This window comes from Zootoca vivipara, chromosome 1, assembly GCF_963506605.1.
Source record: "Zootoca vivipara chromosome 1, rZooViv1.1, whole genome shotgun sequence".
Lineage (NCBI taxonomy): Eukaryota > Metazoa > Chordata > Lepidosauria > Squamata > Lacertidae > Zootoca > Zootoca vivipara.
This window is the reverse complement of record NC_083276.1, coordinates 49,526,704-49,546,352: the sequence shown is the minus strand read 5'-3', so window position 1 is coordinate 49,546,352 and position 19,649 is coordinate 49,526,704. Positions and strand designations below refer to the sequence as shown.

Genomic DNA, 19,649 nt, shown 5'->3' with positions numbered 1-19,649 from the left:
AGAATTTGATGGAATTGGAGAAATCAGGTATTCATGAAGGAAGGAAAAGCCAAAGCTTCATAGCCTCCCATATAATCCTGATTAGGAATCCGCCCCTCTGTCAAATGGCACCTCAGAGGACAACCATGTGAAGCTACTTTTCAATAAGATCTGAGACCAACTTTATCTTCTCCTATAAGCACAAGTATGTAAAAAAACGAAGGGGCTATTGCTCCCCCAAATTCCTTGTCAATTTTGGAAGCCATACCTATTCTCTTTTGCGTTGCAGTTACCTATGGTGCATTCCAGGTGCTCCTATTACTCCCAGTGCACCTCTCAATGCAGACAAGAATCATGGAATATATTATGTGCTTCTGCTTTGTGTCTCAAACTGTTTCACTATATAAGTATGCCACTGCCAGTTTGTGAGATGAGGATGAGTGGCTGGCATTTGCCTTCTCCTCTGACTGATGCAATTACCTTCAGCTCCTCCCTGCTCTAATAGTCCTAAAGTATTTTGAATTACAAGGCTCAAAGCAAACAGAGAAGCCAAACTGCTTTTGTATGTTGCTGTTTATAAATACACATTCCTTACAAGGAAGTCAGCACTTATTCTTGCTTCACAATTCATAACTGTTCTAGAGTGCAGAATTCATCATTTTTTAAAAAAGTATATTTGTTCTTGACACTCAAACAGAGCTTTGAACATTAATCGCAACTGACCTGAGGAACTTGACCTGAGGATTCATGACATTATCTGAGTGACACACTACTAAACATTCAATATTTTAAATATTGTCTGTCCATTTCTGTTTACTCACATTCCCAATCTGCTTGAACACTTGGTCTCCATGAACATTGTAAACTGTTACAATGGTGTTGAGTGCAGCATTTCTGACAGTGTTGTCCCTGTCACCAATATGAATGGCAATTTCCTTTAAGACTTTGCCTGCAGTTGGCTGGCACACATTCATGCCATATGATTCAACAAGACATCCCAGCTCTTCCAAGCATTCTACAGAGAAACCAAACAGAAATGGACATCTATGAAAACAAAAGGCTATACCCATTTGGTTTACAAAATACTTGTTGACGCTTCTGTATATTCTAAATCTGATTTATTATGAATAAAAATAGGATCTTTTATAGTAATTTTATGAACCCCATGTGTCTGCAAGGGAAAGGTAGAGTAGTATCCAACTAAGTTACAAAATCAATGAAATTAATAGACCTATGTTAGCTAGCAAATGTACATTACTTTCAATTGCTCTACTGTGTATATGACGAATAATGGATGCAATCATTTGTCTTCAAGAATGCTGAGTAACCCAGAATTAAGTATTTGCTAGTTCACATTTCTTCATTCATTTGCTTAGAAGTTTTCAAGAAAGCACTGCTTGAAAAATCTAAATCCAAAACTCCCAGCATAAAGCCTCTGAATCAAGAAATTCAGTTTCCTTTGGCTGAATAGAAATAATGATATTTTAAAAAAATTGTATAATGGGTGAAAATTAGCTTACGAATGCCAGCATATCCAGGCATCAGGATGCACCTTCCTGAAATCATGGAGAGCTGTTGCCAGTCAGTGTAGATCAGGGTAGCCAATGCGGTCCCTTTCAGATATTATTGGATTACAGTTCTCATCAGCTGCAGCCAGCATTGCCAATGGTCAGGTATGATGGGAGCTTTAGTACAGCAACATCTGGAGGGCAACGCATTAGCCATCCCTCAAAACAATAATGAGTTAGAACATATTTTTTTTAAAGATCCTTCCAGTAGCACCTTAGAGACCAACTAAGTTTGTCATTGGTATGAGCTTTCGTGTGCATGCTTTCGTGTGTATCTGAAGAAGTGTGCAGGCACACGAAAGCTCATACCAATGACAAACTTAGTTGGTCTCTAAGGTGCTACTGGAAGGATTTTGTTTTATTTTTTGTTTCGACTACATCAGCTACCTACCTGTAACTAATAATGAGTTAGGTGGGCCAATGGCATAAGGCAGCTTCCTATGTTGAAATGGATTCAAGTCCACAAAATCTTATGCTGTAATTATTGTAGTATAAGGAACCACAAGGCTTTGTTTCTGTAGTGCAGTGCAAAACAGCTTCTGCTAAAGCAGAGCTTTCCGAACTGTGTGTCACAACATGTTAAGTGCGTCGGCTGCAGTGTAGGTGTGTTGCATGAACGATCCTTGGACTCCTCCCAGGACTGGAAAGGGGTTAGTTTAGTCTCTGGTTTGATAGTAAAAGTGAATTACTGCATCGTTAAATGATGAATATCTAAAAAGTGTGTCACCAATATGAAAAGTTTGGAAACCTCTGTGCTAAAGCATCTCACCTGCCCGCTGTTTTGAGTTCTTTGACTTTGTTCCCTCCATGATAAAAGTGAACATCTTGCTGGCTGGGTAGACAAGGCACATCCTGTTTAGAATGGCACGCACATCTCTGCGGATAACATCTTTTGGTTCCCCAACCTGGAAGGCGAGGAGGAAATATTTGCAGATTTACAGAAGCTGGAAGAAGCCATTAGTATGCTTATTCTGGAGGGAGCCTGCTCCTAGTCCACCCCAGCCAAGTCTTTCTCTCAACCATTTTGCCTTCCAGTGACTGGAAAAAAAGAATACTGGGAAGTATGAGGATAAAGGATATATGATGGATATTCTATGATATATATACGAGCTGTAAAAATCCATAATAATAAAAAAATACCCTGGGTGTTTGGACCACTAGATACAGCAAGGAGAGAGAAAGGTTCATATTCCCCATTAGCGGGAAATGCCATGAAAGGCAGAACTGATGGAAACTGGAATACTCATTCCTATTGGCTAGAATGGTAACTATTTTCCAGTTCTGGTTCTGCAGGCTCCAGAGAAAGGTGGGCTTAGCGTATTTTGTGAGTGATGCGACTCAAAAACTTTTGCCAGATTTGAATACCTTCAAAACAAGGTAGGGGATGAAAGAGGTGGCCTCATTTTCAGTTAGATGGTACTCTTCTTGGTTCAGCATGGCAAAAAGCAGCTTGAGGTACTCCAGGACCTTCATCAGGACACTTGTGTTGGTGTCAAAGAATCGCAGTGTGAGCCACTTCAGGATTAGATCCAGACAGCTGATCACGCCATCCCTTTCACTATCCAAGTGCTAGAAGAGAAAGCAGACTGCAGTGTCAAGTTTGGACAAATAGGCAGCACTTAAAATAAAATTAAAGAGTCAACTGAAAAGCCAAACAATAACTAGGAAGCTTTCCTGGTATCAGACACTGAAAGATTGCTGGCCAGCACATGCATAATAGCTACTTGCATCAGCTCCTATAATTAGCTTCACTGCATACACCTGTTGCACAAGGCCTAGATGAGAAAACTGGGAGGCTGATACTAATTGCCCTATTCTTACGAGACTATAATGTAGGGCTCTGACTTGAACAGGGAGTTTCCAAAGCTTGCATGCTCTGGGAAACCTCCTTTATACTTTCACCACCAGTGTTGCTACTATAATTCTTCATCTACAACCACAAATACAGTCTTCTCACCTCAACCATAACAGCAATAGCTTTGTTGTGGTGCTGAAAATCTGCATGGAACATCTCATCTTGCAACCACCTGGCAACACAGCTGGACATCTGAGTCTTCAGTTGCTCAATATATTCATCACGAGGAGTAGTAAAGTTCCATTTCAAAACCTGCAAAGGGGGGGGGGACAATATCAGCACCCTGCTCAAGAGGTGTGAACAGCATTAACTTCAATCCCTGAGCCTAAAAAATTCACCTCAAGGTTAGGAAGGGGAGAGGGAGACTGCTTATTTTAAAGAAAATATACCTATAATGATTTATTTGGTTGGTAACACATCTGGTGTTAGATGGTTTAGGTTCAAAAAATATGTAAATAGTACCAGTCTTCTAATTACGGTATATAGATATAAAAAGAATTCATGTTTGTAAAGAGATGGAAAATATTTTCCTTCACAAATGTATCTGTTGACTTAAATATGGATACAATAAATTTTGTTTCAATTCCTAGTACAATATTATTTTAGCCTCACGATAACCTTTGAAGTGGATTAGACTGAACCTACGCCAATTGCATCGACCCGTTGCATACTTAATAAGCAGTGCTTTATTTGAAAAAAGGAGGTGCTGGTATGCACCCCCTCCCTTTTGCCTTTCTCCTCCTCCACCACTACTGCTTCCCACCACCAGAGGCATTTTGGCATGACCCACCAAAGTGGATCTGTCACAAAGTGGCGTGGCTAGAGTGGCCATTTACCTGACATGCAGACCACTCTTGTGGTACAGCTAGAGTGGCCCACGCAGCCAGAAAAGCGGAAAAAAGCAACATTGGCCACTCTAGCCGTAACACTTTGTGGTAGAGTAAAGCAGTCCTCTACCACAAAGTGCAGTGGAAAACACAGTTGTGTTTTTTTAATGAAAAAGCATTAAAATGTTACTCCTAAAATGAATAGCATTTAACTTACAGTAGTTTCTACATACAAATACTACTGTCTGCAAAAGCACTCTTATAACCCTTCCAGCATATGCTCGAATCAAAGTTCCAGCATAGCCCTAGAGATCAGAGGTTGTTAATTTCTCTCACCTTTAATCCTTTTTCATCTTTCATCCTTTGCTCTTTCCCATTTGGTACTAAGATAAAAACTGGACCAGATCTGTCATCATCTTCCTTCAAGTTGGATTTGCTTGGTACTTTCTTCCCCTGTATACCCTAAAAAAACCACATCACTGAGTACACTCTTTCAAAATCACAATCTCCTAGGTTGCAATTCTACACAATTACCTGGGAGTAAGCTACATTGAACTCAATAGCACTTACTTCTGAGCAGGTAGTGTAGCACTGCACTCCAAGTATGTTTTACTCGGAAGAAACACTATCCCGCTAGCATGCAGGAGAAAGAGATTGCCCACTCATAAGTTGTGTTAAAATGTGTGCTGAAGCCTTCAGGTGTATATTTTAGTACTATGAAGAAAAAGCCCACCACAGTGCGCAAGTTTTTAGTGTAGCAAGATTTCCTTCCTGGTCAGTGCACTAGTCACAGGTGATACCCACTTATTACCTGTTTGGTAGGCTTGTTCTTTGTCAGATTGCTATTGCCTTTGGTGAGGCTTGTATTAGCATCAGAATGCTGAAATAAGTCATAAAATGCTCAGTGGTTAATAGCAGGCTCCAAATCATACCATTATACCTATAGTGTATGCCACATCAGCAATATTTTTAATCTCTCTGAGTGCTGCATAAGGTAAATGTGGACCATTCTTCGTTATGTGCAAGCCTGCTGTACCTGCTTAAAAATTCTAAATAGGAACTACAATGCATCTAAAGGTAAGACTGGGGAACAGTCAGCCCACAGACTCCTCTCCTCAGCTCCACGTGGCAGTTAGGTTTAGAAAAAGGGACCCATTTGTGTAAATGGGATTTACAGGGAAGGGAGGATTAAACATTCCCTGTGCACCACATCCTTCTCCCCACTTCCAAATCACCCTCCCTGACATGGCAATTGTACTTGGAGATAAAATTCCCATTCTCTCACTCATTGTTTATTCTCATTACTACAGTGTGGGGTGAAGAGGGGAAGCACTAGGCTTAGGGGGGAAGGTTACTTGAGTGCTGCTGCAGGGTAGGAAGAGGAAGAGAGTGATGGTGGCAGCAGAGACAGAGCAAAAAAGTGCTCCACCATCAGCTCTGGCTCTGCCCATCAACTTGAGCTCCCATCACTCGCAATAAGCAGCTCCTAAAAGTAGCATGAACGTAAATGGACATACAAATATGACCTAACATGGAATCAGATGGGTCCTTTTCAGTCCAATAATATCTATTATTCCTAGTAGTGGCTCTTCAAAAACTCTGGCTATCCCAGCTACCCAGTCCTCCCCCCCCCTTTAAAACAAACCCCACCCTCAATATATTTTGAGATTTTGCTTCAGACAGACAGCACATTATACCACAAAACTGTTTACACTATTTTATAGAACAGGATTGCTAAACTTCTAAATTATCAAATCTCCATATCGTTTACACTAAATGTAAAATATACACAAACACAATGAAACTTCCTAGACTTCAAACTTGTAGACCACTTCCTTTGTGCTGAAGGAGAATTTACCTTGGATTTAGGGGCTGTTCCTCCTGCTTTGGCTTTTTTGGCATCAGCCTTGGACTCCATGGTGCTGGACGAATAATCTTCACCAGAACCTTCAGATCAACATAATTTTAACTACACAATAAGGCTGGAAACAGACCCAGCATGCAACAAGTCCCCCCCACATAAAGCAGATTTCAGCTTGCACCACATGTCATATTGCAAACTACTTTTAAAAGCAACTTTCACAAATGCTTTGCAATGTTCTGTTTATGTTAGAATTTTGACATCACCTTTCTTAGACATATGAAAAATATGTCTCCTGCTCAAAGAATTGTGGCATTCATAAAATTAATATGAACAATCATAACTGGACAGGACAGGTGCTGGTCAAACAACTGCATTCCTAGATCCGGAAAATGTGGTCTGGTTGAGTGAATGTGTTCCTAGCATACGGCAGTTTATTACTATGATTTTCATATATAATATTACAAGCTCTGCATCTAGCTGTTTTCATTTCTCCATATTTTAGAAGCGGAAAAGTCACGTCAGCATCTCAGGTCTGAGGTCTGTAAAGCCAGGGGCTGCCTGAGTTTCACAATTGGCTTTGATAATGGCTGTTAAGTACATTCCTTTGATATGGATGCTCTTTGAGGTCCTGGTTAACATCCTCTTGCCTACTACCTCTTTCATATGCATGACTTTGAAGATTAGGACCTGGGGAAGTTTGTTTATGTTTATTGCTTTCTTCAAAAGCTTCTTTGATACTTCACTCTGTCCACCTGGGAACTGTGTGGAACCTTCTGGGATGTGCTGGATGAATTTGAGGCAATTCTTTTGTGTAATAAAGGTAGCCTGGGGGAAGTGGGGGGGAAGCGCTCTTCTCTCCCTCTTCCACTTTTCCTCAGAGCTTCTGCTGGTCAAAGCTCGCCTGTCTCTTTCCCCTTTCCCCATTCTTCCCTGAACTGATGCACTCCTACAAAGAATCCACATTGTTAATCCACACTAGACATGCTCAAACCCTTGAGAAGTACCTTTGAATCCAGGCATTAATTTGGTTCTTTTTAGGAAGGAAACCATCACTAAGACACAATATAAACTTATTATATTTTTCTGGATCTTGCTAAAGCAGCAAATTGTACATCCAGAAGTATCTAAGATTGATTGAATGCTTAGAGCTGCTCTACCCTTAATGTTCCTTTTCCATAGCGGGGTGGGGGGGGGTGGGGCATTCCTTTAGTGTCGGTTTACTCAGCTAATATCCCAAGATAGGCAAAGAAATTGTTCTTGTCAGTTGACCCCAACAGACCTCCTGCAAAATACACATATTCTGATGGTAACATAGGATCAAGCCACTTGTAAGTCTCCCAAGTCTTTTGTTCGGATACTGTCACAGTGGCCGGAGCAGGCTACTTCAGAGTAACGACGCTACGCAGCTCTGCATTTTATTCTTTTATTGGTGCTGCGTATTTACAGTGCTGAAGTCATTGCTATTTACACGGAACGATGGGGTCATTGCGTTGCAGAACCTCCGAATGGCTTTTGGCGCGTCTTTCCCCAACACAAAAGCCTTGGCAGACCCATCCTCTTTCCCCTCCTCTTTCTCCGTAATTCCGGAGTTGGGGGGATGGGTCTCCCCCCCTTATTTGCCCCTTCCTGTCCCACCTGGGACCCTGGCTCCGCTACCTTGCCTGAGCCTCGGACACGACTTCCTGCTTCCTCACTGGAATCGGAGCTCCCTCTGCTTTCCCCTGTGCTCGGGGATGGGCTTGAACTCAGGAGGGGAGGGACTTCGCGATATCCCGTCCCTCACATCCACCCCCCTCCCAAGCTCTCCTTCTCCCCTCCCCAAGTCCCCCCCAGGTGTCGGGGACGACTCGAAGCCTAAGAACTCAGTACCTTCCGAGCCCGTTGGTGTGAACACCTCCCCCCAGTCCTGCGAGCCCCCCCCTTCCGCCTGGGAGGACTGGAATCCCAAAAAGTCCGTGGCGTCCGAGCTGGTGGGGGTAAAAATGTGCTGCCAATCTGCTTCTGCCTCTGACTGGGTGGATCTCGGTGACACCCATACCTCGTCTCCCGGTTCCTCAAACTCCGCTTCCCAGCGCCATGGTGAGCTGCTCTCCCGTGCCTCCTCCTCCTCCCCCTCCCTTTCCATGTGCCAGGGCTTGGGTCTGTGGGGATAGAGGGCGTGAAATTCTTCCACCAAGAATTCCTCCTGTATCTGAGTGGCCGGGACCCATTCATTCTGGGACTGCGGAGCATCCTCCCATGCCATGAGGTACTCCAGGCCCCCCACCCCTCTCCGTGAATCCAGGATGGCTGTGGCCTCATTGAGTTGCTCCCTGCCTTCCCTCTCCCCCCCTCCCTCGGGGGTTTGTTCGCTGTCTCGGAGCCTGCTGCTTTCCCTGTACGGCGACAGCAGTGATCTATGAAACACTGGGTGCACCCTCATGTCCTCTGGCAGTGCCAGTCTGAAGGCCACCGGGTTGACCTGTTGCGTGACCGTGAAGGGGCCCAACCTTCTGGGTGCCAGTTTCTTGCACCTCCCTCTGGTGGGAAGGCCCTCCGAGGACAGCCAAACCTTGTCCCCCACCCTGATGACCTCCCCCTGTCGCCTGTGGCGATCTGCCCCCTTCTTGTATGCTTCCTTGGCTCTCTCCAAGTGTTCTCTGAGCTGCTGGTGCACCGTCTCCAGTTCCTCTGCCCAATCCTCAGCTTGCGGGCCCTCCTCCTCCACCTCCTCCACCTCCCTCTCCGGGAAAGATCTGAGGTCGCGCCCGTAGTTGGCCTTAAAGGGCGACACCCCTGTGGAGACGTGCACTGCATTGTTGTAGGCAAATTCTGCCAGTGGCAGGCGATCCACCCAGTCCGTTTGCCTCTGGCTGACGTAGCATCTCAGGTACTGCTGCAGAATGGCGTTGACCCTCTCCGCCTGTCCATTGGTCTGCGGGTGTCTAGCCGTCGACAAGCTGACGTCCACCTGCAGGAGGTTCATGAGCCGCCGCCAGAACCTGGACACAAATTGGCGGCCTCTATCCGAAATAACTCTTAAAGGTAATCCATGCAGTCTGAATACGTGGTCAACAAACAGTTTGGCTGTCTCTTCTGCAGAGACCGCTCTGGCACACGGTATAAAGTGGCACATTTTGGACATGAGGTCCACCACCACCAACACTGCGGTCTTGCCCCTGGAAGAAGGCAGGTCTGTGATGAAGTCCATGGACACCACTTCCCATGGCCTGTGTGGTGTGGCTAAGGGCTCCAGCAATCCTGCTGGCGCTGCTCTGACCACCTTTGCCCGCTGGCAGGTGTCACAGCCCCTTACATAGTCTCTGACATCCTCCCGCACCCCTGGCCACCAGAAGTGTCTCATGACTAGGTGAGCGGTCTTGTCCCTTCCAAAATGCCCCGCAGTTGGGTTGTCGTGCATCTGCTTGAGGACCTTACGTCTAAGCTGAGTGGTGGGCAGGTACAGTGCACCCTTGTAGAAAAGCAGCCCCCTGCGTTCTGCAAAGTCTTTTGCCTGCTCCCTCCCCCCTCTCAGTTCTCTGAAGATGCGGTTGGCAAACTCATCCGCTGCCGTCAGTGCTGTGAGTTCTGCCTCGCTCACCACTGCTGCTCCGCAGGACCATGCTGACGGGGGAAAATGTGCCTGGGTGCTGGTGGCGCCTCCTCCTCCATGTACTCCGGTTTGCGGGAGAGGGCATCCGCCCTGACATTCTGCTCCCCCGGGATGTAGTGGATGGAGAAGTTGAAGTTCGAGAAGAACTCTGCCCACCGTATCTGCCGCTGGTTGAGCACCCTGGCATTTCTCCAGAACTCCAGGTTCTTGTGGTCTGTGCACACCTGGATGGGGTGCTTTGCACCCACCAGGAAGTGTCTCCAGTGCTGGAACGCAGCGTGGATCGCAAGAAGTTCCCTATCAAACACCGTGTAGTTTCGCTCTGGCTGGGTCAACTTCCTGGAGAAGAAGGCACAGGGTCTCCACTCTCTGTTGGCGTCCAGTTGCAACAAAATGGCGCCCACAGCTTTATCAGAAGCATCTCTCTCAACGCGTAGGGGCGCGTCCTGAACCACGTGGAACAGGTTCTGGTCCGAGGCGAACACCCTCTTGAGGCTTTCGAACGCTGCTTGCGCCTCTGGCGTCCACCTGAACTTCTGCTTGCCTCTCAGGCAGTCAGTGATGGGAGCCGTAACGCGAGAGAAGTTCTTGATGAACTTCCTGTAGAAGTTGGCGAAGCCTAGTAGGCGTTGGGCATCCTTGCGCGTCCTGGGGCTGTGCCAGTCCAGGATGGCCTGCACCTTGTCCTTGTCCATCGCTAACCCCTTGTCTGACAGCTTGTAGCCCAGGAAGTCCACCTCTTTGGTGTGAAACTTGCACTTCTCCAGCTTCACATACAGGTGGTTCTCCTTCAGGCGCTGCAGCACCTCCCTGACGTCTTTCACATGCTGCACTGGGTCAGCGGAATAGATAAGGATGTCATCTAGGAAGACCAAGCAGTTCTTGAAAAGGAGGGACCCCAGGACGTGGTGCATGAAGGCCTGGAAGCATGCTGATCCCCCTTGCAACCCGAAGGGCATCACCAGATATTCAAAAGAGCCCAGAGGCGTGAACATCGTGGTTTTCCATTCATCGCCTTCCCGGATCCTGATCAAGTTGTACGCCCCCCTCAGGTCTAGCTTGGTGAAAATCTTACCCCTGCGTGCCGCTGTCAGGAGATCATCCACTCTGGGCATGGGGAAAGCCACTGGCTCTGTCACTGAATTCAGCCGTCTAAAATCCACCACAAGACGGCGCTGTTGCGTGTCTTTCTTGTCCACCCAGAAGACCGGGCTGCCCCCTGCTGCCTTGCTTTCTCTGATGAACCCCCGCTTGAGGTTCTTGTCGATGAAAGCGCGCAGATCCTCCAGTTCCTGGTCTGACATGGCGTACAGCTTGGCTGGGGGTATAGTTGCCCCTGGCACCAGGTTGATCTGGCAGTCAAAAGGCCTGTGCGGGGGTAGGTGGTCGGACTCCGCTTCGCTGAAGACCTCCTGCAGGTCCCAGTACGGCTTGGGTATCGCCTCACCCCCTTTGACGTGCATGGTGGCCACCGTGGCTATCGGAGGGCCCTCCCCTGGTTGGTGCTGCATGCAATGTTCCAGGCAAAAGTCCGACCCAAAAGTGATGCATCTCTGGTGCCAACTGATGGAGGGGTCGTGGCGCGCCAGCCAGCTCATGCCCAAGACGATGGGGGGGTCTCAGATGGTGGTGACGTTGAATGCCAGTGTCTCTGAGTGCCTTCCCACCGTCATTCTCATGGGGGGGGGGTTTGATGAGTGATGGCCCCTCCCAGCAACTCTCTGCCGTCAATGGTTGCCACGTGCAGAGGAAAATCCAGCTGCAGAAGCTGGATCTGGTGCTGTTCTGCAAAGTTCCTCGAGAAGAAGTTCGCTGACGCCCCACTGTCAATTAGGGCGAGGACCGTCAGGGGATAGCCATTTGGGAGCGTTAGCGTCACTTCTAGAACCACTCCTGCTCTGGGAGGGGTGGGCTGGCTCTGCTCCTCTCTGTGCGGGTGGGCGGGCTGGGGCTGTTGTCTGCTGACTGCGCCTGGCTGCTGCCCCTTGTCTCCTGCAGCCAGGCTTTCCCGTTTCCCTGCTGTGGTGCTGCGTCAGTGGGGGAGGGCACAACCGTTCCCGCCTTTCCTTGCCACTCCCTGCGATGTGGGCAGTCTCTGACGAGATGCTGGGGGGAGTTGCAGAGAAAGCAATTCCCGCCCCTTCCCTCCTTGCGTCTTGGCGCCGCTGGGGTTTGAAAAGCCCGCGCGCGCGCGCGCTATCAATCTGCATGGGTTCCTGGTCCTGGCTGGCCCCAGGCGTGGCTTGAAAGGGTTGTTGGGGGAGTGGCTTCTCCTGCGACCGTGGGAACCAAGCCCGCTTTGCGCGCGTTGCTTGCTTGTCGCTCCATCGGGATTCCTGTCTCCCCCCCACCGCCAGAGCCGCTTTGCTCAGCTGATCCATACTACTGGGCTTTGGACCTCTCGAGAGCTCATCCTTCACCTCCTCATGCAAACCCAAGTAGAACGCCGCTTGCATTGGGGCTGACTCTAGTTCCCACCCCAGTCTGTGCACCAGCATGGTGAATTTCGCCCAATATGCGCGAACTGTCATATTTCCTTGGCGTAAATTATGAAGTTCCTCCTTAGTCTGGTCCATATGACTATCGGACGAATACATCGTTTTCAAACCTTCTAGAAATAGTTTGACATTCTTCATGCAAGGATTCTTTGTTGCTATTAACGGTCTTAGCCACTCCCTGGCTGCCCCGGTAAGGTGCTCCACAATAAACGCTACCCTGTGCTCATCATCAGGGAAGTCATCATGGTGCAGCTCAAGAGCATACACAATCTCAGTCTCAAAGCCATGATATTCCCTCTGGTCTCCATTGAACTTGCTTACTAGGGTCCCGGCTCTCCTTCCTGGCAGCACTTGGACTTGGGGTGCCCCTCCCGCCTTGTTTTTCTCTGCATCCAGCTTGTTTTGGAGGTCTACGGCCACCGCCCTTAATTGCTGCTCTCTTTCCTGGAGCGCTCTCACCTGTTCCGCAAGTTGTAGCCGGTCGTCCTGGACCTTCTTGGTTTCTTCTTTAGCTGCCTTTAATTCCCCCTGCGCCTGCTGCGCCAGCTGCTGCAGGTCTTGCTGGGCTTTCTCCGCGATCTGCCGCCATTTCTCCGCCTCTGACACACTCATCCCGGCAACTCCAAAGTAGCCCCAAAAAAAGATTCGGAGGTTGCTGTCACAGTGGCCGGAGCAGGCTACTTCAGAGTAACGACGCTACGCAGCTCTGCATTTTATTCTTTTATTGGTGCTGCGTATTTACAGTGCTGAAGTCATTGCTATTTACACGGAACGATGGGGTCATTGCGTTGCAGAACCTCCGAATGGCTTTTGGCGCGTCTTTCCCCAACACAAAAGCCTTGGCAGACCCATCCTCTTTCCCCTCCTCTTTCTCCGTAATTCCGGAGTTGGGGGGATGGGTCTCCCCCCCTTATTTGCCCCTTCCTGTCCCACCTGGGACCCTGGCTCCGCTACCTTGCCTGAGCCTCGGACACGACTTCCTGCTTCCTCACTGGAATCGGAGCTCCCTCTGCTTTCCCCTGTGCTCGGGGATGGGCTTGAACTCAGGAGGGGAGGGACTTCGCGATATCCCCTGTCCCTCACAGATACTATGGAAAGAAACATGCTAGGCGAAAAACTAAAGCCTTTTCCATTTTATTCAATGTGAAACCACTGTGGAAATAATTCAGATAGGTCTAAAATTACAAAAAATATGCTTAAAATGACTGCTCCTTGCCCAGAAAGCACATCATGACCCTAAGATTGTGATTACAGGCTTCTATTCCATAGACCCACGGAACTTCAGTAGGATCCTGTTTATAATCTCCTAAATTTTGTAGTGTCTAGCTATAACACACCTGGTTTATAGATATAATGGAACCTCTATTCCTCTTAAAATACAGGTTTGCTCAATGTGGGATGTCAATGGAATAAAGAAAGATTACCTGATGCAACTTGAGATTTGGCTGCAGCAGCTCCTACTGCTCTGGAAGATGCCTTGGAAAGTGGAGCAGGTTTGGCAGGCATATTAGCTTTGGCTTTTTCAAGCATGGCCAGTACTTGGTCTTTGGAAGTTGGCTAGAAAGCAAAAGAAAGAATTTAAAAGGCACCTAATGGCACATGCCTCCTATTTTGCAAGTCACTACAGTACATGGAAAATAGTTTTTTCTAAATAGTCATTTGGGGGTCAACATGGTTGAAAGAAGACAGCGATCACATTCCCAGTACCAACGATATTGTGAATATACTTCATCCAATGTACGTACAAAGTTGTTAATTTGCAGTTTTATAAGTTGCCTTATACAGAATCAGAAAATCTGTCCAGCTAGCTCAGTATTGGTTATATTGACCCCAGGTTTTCAGAGAGAATTCTTTCCCAGCTCTACCTGAAGAAACCAGGGATTGATCTCAAGACTCTGGCATGTAAAACAAATGCTCTACTACTGAACTACATTTTCACCATTGTTTAATTTCCCATAAAGCAAATCATGATGTTACACACAGAGAGACATGTGTGCATATGTACACACACACACCATTTGTACTCAGCTATTTTGTTTTGTTTGCTATACCTTCAGCTTGCCAGTGGCTTTGGCCATCTTCTCAAAGCCTAGATGCATCATAAAGGATGGCAGAGCATCTTGTGCCTTTTTACGGACATCTCCATTTCGATCTTCAAGGCAAGAGTATAGGTGAGGCACACATAAAACCAAGTCCGATGGAACAGAGCGGAGAGTGGGCAGCTTATCAGCCAGCCAACCTAAAAGCTGGGAGAAAAGAAAAACCCCTTAATTCTGCAGAAAGCAATACACCTTGGATATAAACAGGAATCCCTGTTTATAGACACAAGTACACTCATTTTCTGCAGATCCAATGTTTTCAGAAGGTTCCCAAAATCTTATTCCATGTCCTACAGAACATTTCTCAAACATAACAACCATATGATGACATGGTTTATTTAGTTGTGGTCATATGAATATCCTGCTCCCAGTTCAGAAGATATGAACATGCATGACTGAAACTGCAGTGAGGGGTAAAAATAACTGCTAAAGGGGAGAGGAAGGTGTTGCTGAGATATTCATCACTATTACTGTGTTGTGATCTTGCCTGGTGTAGTTGGCTTAGGGGATTAATCCACTCTTGCCTGGCTTACTCTTGCTCACTTGAGGGGAACAGACTTCCATTCCCACAGCAAACCCTCCACTTCTGCTCCCCCTCTTTCCAAATGAGCTGCAGAGAGTTTGAGTGTGCACAGGAAGTCCTGCTGTGCATTCAGGACTTCACTTGTGCAACATTTGGTACAAGTAACGCAATGTGGTTAAAATATACAAAAAATGAGAACAATAGTTATTGGTATAAGTTTACAGTTTGTTCAAGAACAAAATAATGAACCCTCAAACTGCTTCAGAAAATTCCTATTTGAAACTTTCCACTCTTGGGACATTAAAAGGAACTGGAGCATCCAAAACTACAATACAAAGAAAGGACTCATTTCACTACATTACATATATAAATAATTTACCTACCCAATTTGACATAATATAAAGTAGCTCTCCTCAGTTTCTCTTGACAAAGGATAAAAGGATAAATGCAAAGCTCATTTACATGGAACAATCTTTTACCTCTTGCCTTAGGAAAGGATTCTCCTTCTTGAGCTCTTCAGAAAGGTCCTCCCCTTCCAACCACTCTTTCATGCCTGTCTGCTCTACCCAGGCATTCACAGTTGTTAGAGAAGCTGCTCGGACATTACTCTGAAGCAAAAACAAGATTTACACATGCTTACCTTCAGCAGTGGTAAGAAAATCAACTGAACAAGGTTTGGGGGTCTTTTTGCAAAGATTCCTCCCCCCCCCCGGATGTTTCCCATTAAAGGTACTTTTATTACAGTATGCAGATCGCTTGAAAGACTGCAAGGGTCAGGGAACAATGGCTTATTATTATACAGGCCTAAGTGGAAAGCCATGAAAAGATTCCATGACTTTTATAAGGAGTTCCTACCTGTCTAACACATTTGTGTATGACACTTACAAAATAATTTTGGAGGGAGAAGAAAAGGAATTTAGTATTCCTTTTACTCTCCCCTCTTTCCTAACTGACCTCAGACCTTCTCACCCTGACTGAGCTTCCATGCACTAATCACTTGATGAACGAGGAACCATGGTGCATGTCAAACGAGGATTAGTGCTGATGTGACCTTTCTGTACTTAAAACTGCTTTCAATGGGGTGTGCACTCAGTGTTTTGTGGACAGACAGCACCTGAACTCAGCGAAATATTCAACTTATACCTCTTTCTTGATGTGGAAATTACAGCACATACAAAAAAGTGTACATTTCCTACAACAGAGATACAAAACTTTGAATCCTGAGTATACTAATGCTATCCAATATTAACAGCGCTGCATGCCAGTGGTGGGTGTGTCCACCCCGCACTCTTTATGCACAGCAGTGGCTAATAAGGCCACACTGCTTTCCCAGCTTCCCAACACCACACCACACTGGTGGTTACAGAAAGGAGGAGGAGGACAGTAACTTTAATAAGGGACAGTAGTATATGTCAGTGTTAAATGAGGTCATATTCAAACAAGGTGATTCTAGTCTCAAATAGCCTTCATTCCTACAGGCTGTGCTGAGAAATATGTGAGTCTACCTTACTGTCTCCAAGAATTGTGACGATGGGAATGCCCAGGTTTTTAACATGTTGCTTGATATTTGGGCCCATAGCAGTAGCAAGTTGTTGAAGGATGGTCAGGGTTTGCTGCACCTGGAAACAGAAGAAACACATGAACTTTTAACTCTGAAATTGTCTTAGTCTACCATTTTAATGATCCAGTGTGTCATATCTCTCTTTTTTAGAAGCTTGTGAAACAGTACTGTATGTTCTAGCTTGTAGGTAATAAAATATTCCAAGCAAGTACACAACCAAGCAGTCTAGGCAGTTTCTTGCATACGGAACTGGGTTGCAAACAGATGCCCCATTTAGACAGATTTATTATTGTTGTTTTTGATGGATAAGAAGCAGAAAAAGTAACAAAATAATTAAATTACTGTCCACACACTGGAAAACAGCTCTGTACACATGGAAAATGGCATGTGCAACTGTAGGGAAAACTACAAATGCACATATTTTATGGGCATTAATAATCAAAGTAGTGTTGTAATTTAAATTTGCATTCGTTTCAAATCACAGAACCATGATCATCTGAAGTGGACTTTCAGAACAAACAGAAGCACCATTAACAGGGAGTTATGAAATCTGCCCAGCTGTGCTTTGGAGCATGTGCAACAAAGGGATTAACAAAGCTCAATTGTACTAATGTTGTGCTTTCAGTAGTATAGTGCATTTCCTCTGCTTTGACAGGAACAGAACAAGTTCTCTGAGGTGCACAGAGTATATTTATAGCTGTACCATTTCCACTGTTTGTGCCAAAAGAACATCCACATCAATAGAAAAACTAGCAATTGTAGAACTCTAGATCTCCTTATTGTAGGAAAGGGATTAAATTGCATTAAAATGTCATCCTATTTAACGCTGTCATTTCAATCCTCCATGAAAGATTTAAATGAAACTGGTATTCATAACTGGAAGATGACAGACTACAACAAATTTATTTTCAATTCTATGACTTAACCTACCAGGATTTTATTGGAATCATTAAGACGACTCTTCAGTGCAGGTGCAAGTTCACCTATGTTTGGCTGTATGAATTTGGCTTCATTAATTATGCTTGTTACTTCATCCAGACCCTCCTTTCGGATTTTCCAGTTTTTATCACCAATCTTACACACTAATTCAGATGTGATCTTATCACTAAAAAGAAGAGAAAGAGTTAACACCTCAGATTATAGTTTCTGTTAAACAAGATGAAATACACTATAAGTATCTTAACAGTGCATACAGAGAATACAAATTTACAACATAGCTTACAGATGAGTAAGTATAAATTTGCATGTTGAAGTTGTAGCTATAAAAATTGCCCTCGGCATGCCGAAGCCATACAAACCTGATATCAGTTCTTGGCAAGAGATCCAAAACATCATTTCCTGCTTCCTCTTGTTCATCTCCTTCCTCCCCATCATCTCCACTGCCAACCACGTGTCTGGTATTGCCTCGAGTTGGAGCAGGTGGTGTTTGTCCTTGCACCTGAAATGTCAAATGAGCATGCATATTTGGGGGATGGGTGTCAGCAGTGGTTAGACAGTTACATCATCTTGGTTCACATGTTTGCACAACACTGTATCTTAACTGAAAGTCGCACAAACTAAGGCTCCTAAATTGGTGCAATAAGCTGCTGAATATGAACATTTGCAGCACTTTGGAAAAAGCTTACTTTTTCAAACTCAGCATCTATTTGGGAAAGAAGAGCAGGTTTCTCATCCTCGAAGAACATCCGCAAAGGGGGCCCCACGTACAGATTCATGACACCTAATAAGGTAATTGCAGATGTTCTCACCGCCTGTCAAACAGGAAAAAGAAAGGCTCAGTTTCAACCATTCAGACAGTATTTAGATCTTACTTTGAAGAGAAGTTTACTCACAGGATTTGTAGCAGCAAGAGCAGTCTTAACGTTGCTGATAAAAGCCTTTACATTCAATCTGGGGGAAAAGAAGCACAGATTAGCTGAAAGCAACACAACAATGCATATAAAGTAGCAAGATATGGGACAGCTACTTGTTTGCTTTGGAACAATTTGTAAGAAGCAACTGATATGGAGTTTAAATCTCTAGTTTTCTGTTCAGCTCTTATTTACACAATGTATTTTGTCTTGTTTTCACAATGAGATTGCAATTCAAATGGTACCTACAAGAAAATGCATTTGATAATCCTGAGAACTGAACTAGTTCCATTTTCCTGAGGCAGGTGGTTTGAAGCTTCCTTGCTGAGAATTTGCACATTTTATAGGAAACATGGGACAGGGGAAATAGTGGATAAACAGGTCCGATGTATTTAGTTTTTAGTGAAAGACTAGATGTCAGTCCAACTAAAGAATGGAAGGTAGGGCAAAATAAAATAACTCTTTCCTGTTCCAACTTTCTCTCACCTTCTGTCACTACTTGTCAAAAGCTAGATGTCAAAAGTCAGAAAGAGAAAGCTATCGGCCGTGTGTCTTTTCTGACCATCATTTGACTATTATTGCCCATCCTAAATCTCTCTAGATAAGCCTGTATTTAATTCTAGAGTAGTTTCCCTGACGCAGGTAAGTCTTTAACTGCAATACAGGAACCAACCAGAAATTATTTAGCTATAGACACTTAATAAGCCATGGGGTAATGATGGAGTCTTCACACATTAAAGGGAGTTTAAATCAGGGAAATCCCTCATGGTATGAATAGTTTCAAATAAAACCCTAAATGAATAAATTTCAGAATTCATTAGCAGTTAGAAGAACTAAAGGAATTTGACAGAATACTGATGAACAACTAAGACAATTTGTGGTTAAGGCTATGCAGTGGTGCCTCGCTTAACAAATGCCCTCCTTAACGAAATTTCCGCTTAACGAAAGGATTTTTCGAGCAGAGGTTACCTCGCTAGACGAATGCGTTTTACGAAAAATTCGTCTTGCGAATCACGGTTTCCCATAGGAATGCATTGAAATTCAATTAATGCGTTCCTATGGGCAAAAAAAAATTCAATGCATTCCTATGGGATTCGTTAGACGAATTTTTTGCTATAAGAAAAGGCCCGTGGAATGAATTAATTTCGTCTAGCGAGGCACCACTGTACATCCATGGTTGTATGGGAAAACCTGTTGGGGAGGGGAATCCCACAGGTTTTCCTTAAGCCTGAATTTAAGAAAATTGTTATAAAATAATATTATACCAGATTAATGGTGTATAACACCAACAAGAATAAATATCCTAGAGGCTGCTGGTAATGCCAGGAAAACAACAAAGAATTATCACATGGGGGATTGCAAAGACACATTTCAGCCAGACAAATATACTGAACACAAGTCTGGTGAAGGATGTGGTCTAGGGAGAGGGTGTG

General features: G+C 45.1%; 1 protein-coding gene across 4 annotated transcripts in view; it reads right to left on the bottom strand.

The window, feature by feature from the left end:
• Positions 1 to 19,649, bottom strand: part of CKAP5 (cytoskeleton associated protein 5) — a 61,793-nt gene that overhangs the window by 13,169 nt on the left and 28,975 nt on the right. For 3 of the 4 annotated variants that reach the window (XM_060274418.1, XM_035115099.2, XM_060274425.1), the window contains exons 19-33: positions 18,199 to 18,256; positions 17,992 to 18,117; positions 17,665 to 17,804; positions 17,297 to 17,471; positions 16,311 to 16,424; positions 15,285 to 15,413; positions 14,235 to 14,429; positions 13,608 to 13,740; positions 6,088 to 6,176; positions 5,041 to 5,109; positions 4,566 to 4,691; positions 3,505 to 3,654; positions 2,913 to 3,116; positions 2,317 to 2,452; positions 801 to 994 (exon numbers count right to left, since the gene is read on the bottom strand). In XM_060274418.1, the coding sequence (XP_060130401.1) occupies positions 801 to 994; positions 2,317 to 2,452; positions 2,913 to 3,116; positions 3,505 to 3,654; positions 4,566 to 4,691; positions 5,041 to 5,109; positions 6,088 to 6,176; positions 13,608 to 13,740; positions 14,235 to 14,429; positions 15,285 to 15,413; positions 16,311 to 16,424; positions 17,297 to 17,471; positions 17,665 to 17,804; positions 17,992 to 18,117; positions 18,199 to 18,256 (2,038 nt within the window). The remainder of the gene's footprint in view (positions 1 to 800; positions 995 to 2,316; positions 2,453 to 2,912; positions 3,117 to 3,504; positions 3,655 to 4,565; positions 4,692 to 5,040; positions 5,110 to 6,087; positions 6,177 to 13,607; positions 13,741 to 14,234; positions 14,430 to 15,284; positions 15,414 to 16,310; positions 16,425 to 17,296; positions 17,472 to 17,664; positions 17,805 to 17,991; positions 18,118 to 18,198; positions 18,257 to 19,649) is intronic. The other variant, XM_060274434.1, reaches the window with a different exon arrangement.